Source organism: Lynx canadensis, chromosome D3, assembly GCF_007474595.2.
Source record: "Lynx canadensis isolate LIC74 chromosome D3, mLynCan4.pri.v2, whole genome shotgun sequence".
Lineage (NCBI taxonomy): Eukaryota > Metazoa > Chordata > Mammalia > Carnivora > Felidae > Lynx > Lynx canadensis.
In genome coordinates, this window is record NC_044314.2 from 37,133,183 (window position 1) to 37,145,491 (window position 12,309).

At 50.8% G+C, this 12,309-nt stretch overlaps 1 protein-coding gene across 2 annotated transcripts in view; it reads right to left on the reverse strand.

The window, feature by feature from the left end:
• Positions 1–2,760, reverse strand: part of MOCOS (molybdenum cofactor sulfurase) — a 56,641-nt gene extending 53,881 nt beyond the window's left edge. For both annotated transcript variants that reach the window (XM_030337020.1, XM_030337019.1), the window contains exon 1: positions 2,619–2,760. In XM_030337020.1, the coding sequence (XP_030192880.1) occupies positions 2,619–2,760 (142 nt within the window). The remainder of the gene's footprint in view (positions 1–2,618) is intronic.
• Between the last annotated feature and the right edge of the window lie 9,549 nt (positions 2,761–12,309).

Here is a 12,309-nt window from a genome sequence, read left to right on the forward strand (position 1 = left end):
GAATAATGGTCTCTTTAACCAAAAATTCAGAAATACAAATGCACCACACCAAAAGAAAGGCCTTGGTCCGCCCAGCCATCAGGGACATGCTCATGTGAAGCCACAGTACACATGTGAAACCTGAGGGGCTCCCAGGGAGCACCACATGCCTTACCCACAGCCTTCTGCAGGGCCAGGAAGCCATTTGGGAGAAGGCTGCTTTGGCCTTTGGTCCAGTAGTTAATTTTGCAAAACAAGGCAGCCATGTTAGGTCAGCTAGAGATCAGATCTTAGATGCAATCGGCCAGCACAGTGGTTAACAGTGCAGAATTCAAGTCAACCAACCTGACTGAATCCTCCTCCACCACTAGCCATTCTGGGTCCCTGTTCCCTCATCTGCAAATGGGATGAGGGTTAAATGAGTGGGTATAACAGAGCCCAGTTTAGTGCCTGGCACACAGTGACGCTCTAAGACTTGGCTATTATTAGTAGAAGGAGGCAAATGACCCCAAAACCCATTTGCATTGGGTCTTCAAGAAAGGAAATTCCAGGGTCTCTTCTAGATCATGCTCTTTAAGTTCTCAGTTCTACACAGGGCGAGTGGCCATGCAGCAGCACCCTAAGGCTTCAAGAACCACTCGAACCACATCTGAAAACCCAATACTCTCCCTTCACCAAGACAATGGAATCCCCCTCCAACTGGTTAGGCAAAATATTTCAGCACTTAAAGATTAAGCATGTAATTATCTAGAGCTACCACTTAACCAGATAAACTCTCAAGCCTGCCCAAAAACTCTGAGGGGAAGAAGGGGAAAAGAACAGGAGGTGAAGGTTACATTATTTTGCTTTGTTTTGTTTGTTTTTCCCTGCCCTAGGAGAGAAAGCAAGTGGATATGTTCTAAGACTTCCAACCGTGGGAGGGATGGGTTTAATCCACAAAAGTCTACTTCAACCCTATAGTGTAGAGGAAATGCTAGGAACTTGCACTAGATAGATGACAGACAGAGAAAGAAAGAATACAATAAGATAGATGTTAAAGGGGCTCTGAGGGGCAGCCTGGGATCTGGCTACCACATTTAAATTTTACATTTAAGTAAACGTTCTCTGAAGGACACAAGGAAAACAAGTAGGAGCCCAGAACATACCTCTGCTTTCCCAAGGTAGCGTTGAGGGGAGAGGTCAGCCAGTGATGGGTGTGAGGGATCAGAGCTGGAGGGATTAGGGGATTAAGCAGGTGTGGTGCTGAAATAATTATGGACTGCGAGAAAACAGCCTCTGAGATTTACTTCAAAAGAATGGGGAGCCTCCTTCTCTCCCTCCACACTTGTGGGTGTTTGTTGTATCAGTCTATTTCTACGGGTAGAAATTTCCACAGTAAAACGTTGCAGAGACAGCAAGTGGAAGCAGAAGGGTGAGATGCTGTCTCCTCCAGGTGAATGTGTCACTGGCAAGAATGGCGAGGTAGTAGAGAGGCCACCAGAAGGTCCCCCCATCTCCCTCCCGGGCTTCCCTACTGAAGTACAGACAGGTGACACACAAGGAGGAGGCCACAGCCCTCAAAGCTCCCAAACAGAAAACAGTGTCACTATCCCAAACATGAGGAAATAACTCAAAAGAGCTGCAATCAGCTACCCTATTACTGAAACGTTAAGTCACAGCGGCCGCTGTTGTGCCGCAAGCAAGGGAGCAGTCACCAGTTGCTAATTGCGACAGAATAAATACACCTCAAATCCTGGCGCCACGACCATGCCCACTTAACCTGCGGTCCCTCCCTGCTCAACCGGCACGCGGTCCTAAGGCTCGAGGAAGACCTTCACGCAAGGTTCCCAACCCGGTGCGGGAGCCCTCCCGCCGGGCTGTGACGTCTTGGCAAGGCCACAGGGCCACATCGAGCTCGTTTAAAAGTTAACCAGCCTGTTCCGCCTTGCGGGTATCAAAAGGATGATGTGATCGCGATCGATACTCGTGTCCTGGCTCGTGTTACAGGCACGATATTCGTGTTACAGGCTCGCCCTGTATGTACTTAAAGCTCAAACTTCACGGTTTGCTAATTCCAGACGCCCAGCGAGCTAGAGTTCGAAGGCATTGTTCTGATGGCACGAATGAGAAAAATGGGCTTCGAAAATAAAGCTGCTTATGAGCTTAGTGTCCGTAGCCTCTAGGCCCCAAGCGCACACGCCCCCAGACTCGCGGTCCCCACCCGGAGCACTGGCCGCCCGCCGCCCACGCACTGCACCTGTCCGCAGGCGAGCACCTGAACAGTCATGGCCGCTGCAGATTCCTGCATTTTGCAACGCTGGCTCCAGCTGGACCTTTAGAGCCGGGAGTGTCGCGGCGGGCGAGGGCAAAAGAACTCCTAAGCGTGGTCCGCGGAGAGGGAGCACAGGTGAGAAAGGAGTAGGCTAGTCCTGCACCACGGGGAAGTCTAAGGAGCTAGGGTAGCAAGAAGCCTTGGGCTGCAGGTGGGACCTCAGGGACGCGCGGACGTGTCCCTCCGGGTCTTCCGATCCAAAACACATCCCAAATGAGGTGACTCTGCTCCCACCTAAAGCAAAAGCTCCTTCCACGCCAGTGCCAGAAAACGCGTGCCCGCCACGGCCTCCCTGCCCACCCCGCACAGGTGTCCCGGCTGGCCTCACCTGCCAGGCGGCCGAATTCGCGCTCGCGCATGTCCCGCAGGCTGCGCGGCCCATAGCCGTAGGCGAGCGGCTGCGGGCTCGAGTCCCGGAACCGCGCGAAGGCCAGCAGCTCGGCCCCCCGCGGCGCCGCCCCGCCGGCCATGACCCCGGCCTGCCAGCCCGTGCCGTAGCGGCCGCCGGGCCGGGGGGGAATGCCGAGGCCGGCCCGCCCGACTCCGCCCCCGCCGCGCCCCGGCCGCGCCTCCCCGCCCTCCAGGGGCACCTGGTCCGCTGCCCAGGGTGGCGCCTCTCCCGGCGGCCCGGCCTCCCAGGGGAGCTGACTCACAGGGTTGCAGTTCTTTCCGGCCCTTTTCCCACCTGGGGCGGGGTAAGGAAGTGCCCGCTTTCATTGTCTCTTTAAACAGCTTCCCAGTGGAGCCCAGGGAGATGCCCCCAAAGACCCTTGGAACACGAAACTCTCGTTTATCTACGGTCCCACGAAAAGGCTAAAGTGGCAGAAGTAACGCATTGCTTTCTCCTGCTCGGCATCCTGAAACCTGGGCATCCTCCCGCCTGACTCTACCGGTCCTGACCCCGGCATAGCACCCGGGACCCTCGCTCCCCGTGGCGGGGGGGCGGGGGGGGGGACTCTTGTGGGGTGTTTGCAAGGAGAGTTCTCCTTGCTGCTCCCCACTGGGTTGTGTGCTCGGCGTGTCTGAGAATGCGGCTGAGCGAAGGGTAGAAGACGAAAAAGATTGGGGATCCAGGAGGTTGGTTGGCTAATTTGGTCTCCGTGGCTGCGCAAGGTCGAAAACAGTAGCTCGGATGCGACTCGGGCCTTAGCGCCGGAGGCGCTCCGCCCTTGGGCCTGCATCCGGGGTGCCGGCGTCAGAGCTGCTCTGTCTCGGGCCTCCATTGTCTCAGTACTGAGCGGCAGGCCAAACCCATGCGTCGGAAGGAAGTGTAGAGCCGGTGTCAGGGCGAGTGGACAGGTGCACAACACGGGGCCCAGGTGTGCGACAGGGAGAACTCAGGTGGATCGAGGCCCGCTCTCCCTCGACAGAGAACTCAGGGTCGGGGCCCGCTTTGGAGCATGGAGTGAAAGGCGACCAAGTAACGGGGGCCTGGGCGACGTGCCTGGTGTGGTACCAAGTTGGGGCGCTTAGTGCAGAACCTGCTGTGGAAGGGGGGACAACGTGCTGGCAGCCCAGGTGAAGGGACTCAGGTGCGGGCCCAGTGGGGCCACCGGCCCAAGGTGGGGTGGACCACTGGCTTTCGAAGCATACCATGGTGGGAGGAGGTGGAAAGGGTGCCCATGACACAAGTTCACCACAGCCACGCCCACTGTCACCCAGTGCGTGGGTCTCCAGGGCCTTAGGATGCCTGATGATGTGCACTGCAGACTCCTGGGCCCAGCCTCTGCCTGTATGAAAAGCATCCCAAGGGCTGTGGATGGGCCCAGCTTGAGAGAGCTTCCAGAAGGCCATGCACAGTCCTGCCCCTCCTAGCCCAGCCCCCCAATACCAGGTTGCACCGGGGGGTGGAGGGTCTATATGGCCCTGGCCAGAGGTTCCCCGTCCATAAGAGCCAGTCCCGAGGTTCTCCCTGCTTAGGTAGCCTCATCCTCCTCTCTGCCAGATCTCCAGGTTCTTCCTGGACAAGCATTCATACTTGTTCTGGAAGGACTGAACATATTCATGAACAAATGCCCAAATTTGCTCATTGGCTTCACTGACTCCACCCCCATCCTCTTCTGCATACCTTCTGACCACACTTGTACCTGGAACTTTGGGCTCCGGTGCCATCTTGACCCCTCTCCACAGCACTCCTTCCTGCAATGTGACTTCTGGCAACAATGATATGAGCAGGTACTGCCCTGGGCACCTGTACACTTTGACCTGTACTAATTGGTCCACAATTAAATCAGCACGTCGATGAGGTGACTCTTACAGGTGGAGACGCTAAGTCACAAAGGCATAGAGTAACTTGCTCAAGAGCACACAGCTGGAAGAGAATGGACAAGCCAGCACCTGTGAAGTCAGTCTCCAGAGCCCAACCAGTGAAATGTGTTCAGCAGCCTCTCTGGTCCTCTGGTCTCAGTCTCCCCACATCTAAGTTGGGAGGGTGGTGGGAGCTGGTCGTCCCAGACGCCGTATGGTGTGTGTGCCACTCACCCCTCCTTTACTGCCCTACTTCCCAGGGAGGATCTCCTCCTCCAGGCTATGTTTGTCAGGCATTAACTTACGTGAGTGGCCTGGAAGCCTTTTATCAAAATGCAGATTCCGATTCTTCAAGTTTAAGTTGGGGCCTGAACTTCTTTGTTTGTAAGGAACCTGGGTGATGTTGTTAGTCGGTCCATGAACTGCACCCTGAGGAGCGAAGGCCTTCCTTATTTCCCTGGGAATGTAAGGAGTACCTACCTCTCTCCTCGCGGTGTTCTGTGGCCAAGTAACAAATCGTAAATCCACTAGGGTGCTGCTTTCGGGCAAGCCTGCCTAGTGAATAATCTGAATGGGCCAACTCAATGCAGAACTCTTTTTTTCTTTTAATTTTTAATTGTAGTAAAATATACATAACAAAAATTTACCGACTTAGCCATTTTGCAGTATACTTGTTCAGTAGTGTTGAGTATATTCACATTATGTGCAACCAATCTCCAGAACTTTTTCCATCTTGCAAAAACTGAAAGTCTGTCTCCATTAAAAAAAACTCCCCATTTCCCCCCTCCCCTGGCCCCCGGCAATCACCATTCTTTTCGGTCTCTTTGAATTTGGCGATTCTAAGTACCTCATATTAGTGGAATCATATAATATTTGTCTTTTTGTGACTGGCTTATTTCAATTACATAATGTCCTCAAGATTCATCCAGGTTGTGGTGTGTTTCAGGATTGCTTTCCTTTTTAAGACGGAATAATATGCCATCGTGTGTATATATCACGTTTTATTTATCCGTGCATCCATGGACGGACACTTGGATTACTCCCACTTCTTGGCTATGGTGAATAATGCTGCTCTTAACATGGATATACACATACTTCTTTTGAGACTCTACTTTTGGGTCTATAACCAGAAGAAGGATTGCTGGATCATGTGGCAGTTGTAGTTTTAATTTTCAAGGAACCGCCATACTGTTTTCCATTAGCTGCACCATTTTACATTCCTACAGTGCACGAGGGTTCCCGTTGCTCCTCATTCTCACCAACGTTTGTTTCCTGTTGTTGTTCTTGTTGTTGTTGTTGCTGTTGTTATAGTAGGCATTCTACTGGGTGTGAAGTGGTATCTCATTGCAGTTTTAATGTCCACTTCCCTAATGATTAATGATGTTGAGCATCTTTTCCTGTGCTTTTTGGCCGTTTGTATGTATTCTTTGGAGAAATGCTTATTCAAGCCTTTTGCTCATTTTTTCAATTGGGTTTTTTTTTTAATTAATTGTTAAGTTGTAGGAGTTCTTTATATTTTCTGAATACGAACCCCTTGTCAGGTGTATAATTGGCAATATTTTCTCCCATTCTATAGATGGCTTTTCACTTTGTTAATCGTATCCTTTTATGTACAGTGCAGAACTCTTGAAGATCATTAAAAGTCACTGAACTACCATTCAGTCAAGAAATATCTTTTTTTTTTTAATTTTTTTTTTTAACGTTTACTTATTTTTGGGACAGAGAGAGACACAGCATGAACAGGGGAGGGGCAGAGAGAGAGGGAGACACAGAATCGGAAGCAGGCTCCAGGCTCCGAGCCGTCAGCCCAGAGCCCGACGCGGGGCTCGAACTCACGGACCGCGAGATCGTGACCTGAGCTGAAGTCGGATGCTTAACCGACTGAGCCACCCAGGCGCCCCAAGAAATATCTTTAAAGGGGTTGAGTGCCTGACTCAATTTTGGCTCAGGTCATGATCTCATGGTCATGAGATTGAGCCCTGAGTCGGATTCTGCACTGAGTGTGGAGTCTGCTTGGGATTCTCTCTTTCCCTCTCTCTCTGCCTCCCCTGCTCACTTTCTCTCTCTCTCTCTCTCTCTCTCTCTCTCTCTCTCAAAAAGAAAGAAACATCTTTAAGCTCCTGGCTCTTCCCAGAGCACTGCTTGCTCAGGAGGATGGGAAGGACTTTCACCTACAGACACGCAGGGAAATGAACTACTGAATGCCAGCCACAAGGCCATGAGGCCTGAGTTCCCTACCACTGCTCCAGGATGCAGGTGTAGGATTGCAGGGAAGAGAAAACGGGCTACTTGCAACCAGGGAGTTCAGGGAAAGCACCCCAAAGGAGGAAGCCTTTGACCTGGGCCATAGCAATGAGCCTGTGAAAAAGGGAGGGAGAGTAGTGGGGTCTGAGGACGCTGGCAGGCTCAGCCTCTAATTGGCACTCTCAGATTTATTTCACCAAGATTCCCCAGGCCTCTCCTGCCAGAAAGAGGCTGTCAGAAATCAGATTGCTCATTCTTACCCTGCCCCCACCGGTGAATGTCTTAACGCGTGTCCATCACTCAACGAGCTCCTGGGTCCTGTGCTGTGGGGCTGCCACTGCCTCGTCTGACCTGGTCCAGCTACTGGCCCTGGGGCCCTGGAGGAGCCTGAGCCAGTCCACGTTGAGGTCGCAAGAAGCTAGCTTCTGCGCCCAAAGTTTAGAGCTTCATAGGTAAACAGCTCTTCGGCTCCTACTTACAGCCCTGTCTCGCCTGGGAGCCGTGAAAAATATGTGCCTAAAGCCTAGATTGGGCAGACATGAGAGCCTTGATTTTGTACTTAAAATCTCTCCCCCTGGGCAAGGCTTTGTCCCTGGTCCAGTTCACTGAGCTTGGTTTTCGACTCAGGATGATATCTGCCAAAAACACTTGCTCCCACGTTAACAGACTTCTATAGGACCCCACGCCCAGTGTCCCCTGGCAATAGATTCCATTTCCAGAAATCACTACTATGCCCAAGGCATGCATTCATATATTCTTCATTCATTCACTCGGCAAAAGGTCAACGAGTACTTCTCAGAGTTAAAGTTTACAGTGGTTGAAGTAAAAGGCAAGGTAGGCTTGAGGGCAGATTTTGGAAGGTATAAGTCACCCAAATTTCATTCTGAAAATATTTGGACTGGAATTTCATTCTGAAAATATTTGAGCAAGAAAGTGCTCCGAAGAGGTGATTTAGGCAGGTCATCTAATGTCCATGACCAGGCTTTATGCGGTGGTAAGAACTGGGGGCAGAGGACCAGCTACAACCTCCTGCAACCTCCAGGCTTGAGGCACCAGAGGTGAAAGTGGGCTTTGGCAGGGGCATCATCCAGTGTTCACTGGGGAGCCGGGGAGACATTAGTCAACAAAGCAGCCTGCATGCCTGGGAGGCCCCAGGACAGGGAAGGAGATGGGGCCGCAGCCGGATCACCCCTCCACAATGCACAGTGCCAGAGAAGGGGGCTTCCCAAAGAGGTCAAGGCTGTGAGGGAGAGAGTCTCCCCAATCTGGGACTCCAGAAGTCCTGGAAGAGAAAGCGAGAGAGGGAGGGCAGTATTCCAGGTGCAAGTGCTGGAGACAGGAAAAGGCCCCGAAAAATTACAGAAGCAGGACCTTCAGTGAGGCTGGAGCACAGGCTATGGTTGTGCAGGGATAAGGGGTGGGATGGGGAGTGAGGAAAGGGAGCGAGCCAAAGTCTGCAGACGGAAGGGACAGGAAGATGCCACGGAGCGCCCACAGGACAATGGCTGTGTCAAAGGTGTTTCTGGCACCCCAGCAGCACTGAGGATCATGTAGGGAGTCTGGGCAGGAGTCCTGGTGAGGGGCAATGAGGGTCCAGATGACCCTTGCGGAGGTGATGAAATTCAGGGAAAATGGGGACTGAGGGAGGACAGGCTCTGGGTGACTCAACAGTGTTGGAGTGGATGCCTTGGTGGATGCAGGGGGTGGGGGTAAGGCACAGGGACACAAGAGGTTCGGGACATCTAAGTAGAGATTGGGGCCCAGACTCAGGAAGGACGGTGTCGGGGGTTGAAGACACAACTCATAGAAGAGGCCTGTGCAGAGGTCACCCCAGGGGCTCTGGAGTGTTCTGGGAGAGACAGAGCCGTGGGGATAGCAACATTTAAGTGGTGTCTGCCTCCATGCTGCTAACTGGTCAGAGAGGTGGGGAGACAGCCAGCACCTTGGGGTGCTTAGGCCGACAGGCCAGTTAGGACAAGGGCCAATCAGATTATTGAATGTGCTGGCTAGGGGGTGTGCGGTGACCGAAGTGAGACACTTTTATCTTGGTGGGGATGGGAGCTCCATTTTACAAGCTCCATTCAAGTCTTAAATGCTGATGAGGGGTAGAGGTTTTCCTACTGGCTAATCCCCAAAGGCTCTTGATCCTGAAGGTGTCTGGGGGCTGCAATTATGATGGCTCCAATTTCCTGCCAAGTAGTCAGGATGGAGGGTGGGTGTTGCAGAGGCAAAATCTGGTTGGGAGAGTGATCTTATTATTTCCTGCTAGAGTGAAATGCATCCCCCCTTAACAACTAGAACCTGCTGACCGAGATCCTCAGACATCTACACAACAGGACTAAGAGAGACAATAATGGAGCAGCTTTTTCTCCAAAGCCTGGCACTGTAGAAGTTCTGGGAGAAACAACTTGGAAGCAGTGGAAAGAATGATCAGAAACCTCAGGAAGCTCCCTCCCCTAGAGGGAAAGGAGACCTTTTCTGTGAATAGAAGCTAAAAGGGCAGTTTGGGATCATGAACAAAGCTCCATTATATCTAAATCCATAATATTCAAAACAACAAAACCCCACCAGTACTAGGGAGACCACAGTAGCGACAGGGTGGGTGGACCCTGAGGGGGAATTTTCTTGAGGGCTGCTTTCCAGGGGGCTCAGCTTCTCTCTGTGTTCATTCAGGGGCGGGTTTGGACCAGCCTGCCTCCTTCTTGGTCCCTTCTGGATGACACCTTTCTCCTGCTCTTTGTCTCCTACTCCTTTATGCCACCGAAAGGATCTGATACCAGTCATGCTATTTACTGACTAGTGGATTACATTGGAGAATCCGTCCTCCACCAGCCAGCCATCTGTGTTGTCAAATTTACTCACCCTTAAATGTAGCAAATATTTAACAACACACTGCTAGACGCACTGTGCTAGATGCTGTGGAGAACAAGGAAACAAATCTAATGCCCAGGTATTTAGGCTCTGGTAGGCTTGTATAGTGGGATTTCATTGGTTGCCTACCCACCGCCCACTGCCCTTGATTTTGATTTGGAAAAACCACCCCAGCCAGATCAGGATGAGGTCCCGATGGGACCAACCCTGCCTTCAGTCCCAGAGTGATCTCATGGCTCTTGCCGCGTCAGATGGGCAGGCCCAAGCCACTCCACGTGCGGTTTTCCCCTGCCCACTGCTTAGTTCAGGATGTTCCGCTGAGCAAAGCTTAATGTTTAAAAATGTATTCCCTTTGATACGAGCAAGGAAATCTGTAACTTTAACGGCTGCTTTCATCCATGGAGGAGGGCAGCCTTGGAAGAACGCTGACCCATGGAGAGGTCCTCTGAAAGAAGTAGACAAAGGGGCAAGAGTGTCCTGATGAAACTACACCTGAACTTTGTCCTACCACTAAATTTGTTTTCAATTATGTGATCTAATGATTCCCCAAATCATTTTGAGACCAACTTTCTTACCGCAGAATCTAATTGATATAGCGTAAGACATATGTAAATAAAAGGACATGAGAAATGCCATAAAAGACAATGAGAATAAAATACGGTGGCATTCAGAGAAATACTTGAAAGAAGGGAATTAAGGTTCTGCAGAGGTGACATGAGCTGAGATGTACTTAATCCTAATAGTTGGTGTCTTATTATATATACCCCAGTGCTAAACCAGCGTTTTTCATGCACTGGCTCATTTATTTAATCCTCAAAACAACCCTACAAAGTAGTTGCTTTTTGCAAAATGAGACTAACATCTGTTCTTTCTCCCAAAGTAAAACACCTCAATTCCTAGCTGAACGCAAGGACTCTGGAATGAAAATTTCATTTCCTAGTCTCTCTTGAGGTGTGGCCACAAGCCTAGATTCTGGCCAAGGAGATGAAGCAGAACTGTGTGGACTTCCAAGAAGTTTTCTTCAAGCTCGGGATGAGCCTTTCCTTTCTGTTGGCCGGAATACAAAAGATCACGGCAGGAGGCCAAGCAGCCACCCGGGCTGGTGAGGAAGCCTCACACTGAGGATGGAAGACCCCAAAGAAAAAGAGCCGGCGTCCCGGATCATGTTGAGAAGTCCCCCTGTCTGTCACGGTCTGCCTATCTTGATTCCTTTTGAGAGAAAACTTCTACCTTGCAAAAGCCAGAAAGAACATTTGGCGTTTTCTTTCACACATAGGCGAATTGAAGTCAGACTGATCCACTGGTAGTATCTGCATTTAGAGGTGAGGGGAAACAGCCGCAATCGCTGCCAGTGTGAGCCAGGATCAAAGGCGCTTCTGATTCCTTCCATCCGGGCTCCAACCCCCACCTAGAGTGCCTTGAGAAACACACGGGCTTTGTACATAGTGGTTCGCAGGCCTGGCATTCCCTGGACAGCCCAGGATTTTCTGGGGTGGCCACAATTTCTAACTTAAAAGAGATCGATTCTGTTCTTTCATTTTATTCCTGAATTTGCACTCTCCCTCCATTTCCCACATTCCCCCTTTGAAATCAATAACTGACTCTGCTTCCCGAGGCTACTGGGAAGGGATTTGGCTCTGTGCTGTTGAAGGTAACAGTGTCCTCAGAACCACCCAACTACCTCTCCCGTCTAGGGAAGTTGTACAGGTCAGAAGGCAGCGACTGCTTAGGCTGGCACTGGGCATCAATCTGAGCTGCGATGCCGTGAATGAGGCAGAGAAGGGAGATGGGGGGAATGGGGAAGGGCAGGTCAGGGACTCTGAAACACCCCATCAACTCCCCTGGAGCAAAGTTCCAAGGGTACCTTTTTGCTTCAGAGGTGTTGAACTATATGGTTTGTAATCATATGCTTCAAAGGGTGCTCCTTTAGCAGATTAAGATGCGTGACAAATTACGATGTATGTGTATGAATTACAATGCAGACTGCCCACGTGAATAGCACGACCTCTGAACGCTTACTGAACTGAATTACCCAGGTTGTTCCTGAGGAAGGTGCTTCAGGACAACTTGGGCAAAGTGTCTAACACAAACCCAACTGACGAATTAAATACCTACGAATTCAGTCTTCCCAGGACTAGGCCTGTTTTCAGGGAACCTTAGGGGGTTGAGTTCTGTGCTTGAAAATGTTCTACAACACCAGGTTAGTTCACAGATTCTGCCCTGGAATCCCAACAAATCCCGGCATGCCGGTGGGGGTAAAGACTCAGATCCCTCAGCTGATAAATAAGGAACTACTGCAGGCCGTCCTGGTTTCTGAGGTTGGAACTCAGGGTCTCCCTGCCTTGGTGCATACATGCACACACAAGCCTGAGGGAGTAAGACAAGCTTACACAGACTCAATCGTCTAGAACTGAACTGTCCAAATACAGATGGCCGCTAACAGCATGTGGCTAGTGAGCACTTGAAATGTGGCTAATCCAAACTGAGATGCACTCAGTATAAAACACTCTAAGTATACACTAAAGTATGAAATGTTCTTTATATCGTACAAGGACTTTATACCAAAAAAGTGTAAAATACCTCCACAATCCTTTATGTTGAAACGTATAGCTTGTTTATGTTGGACATACTAGGTTAAATAAAACACGTCACTAAAA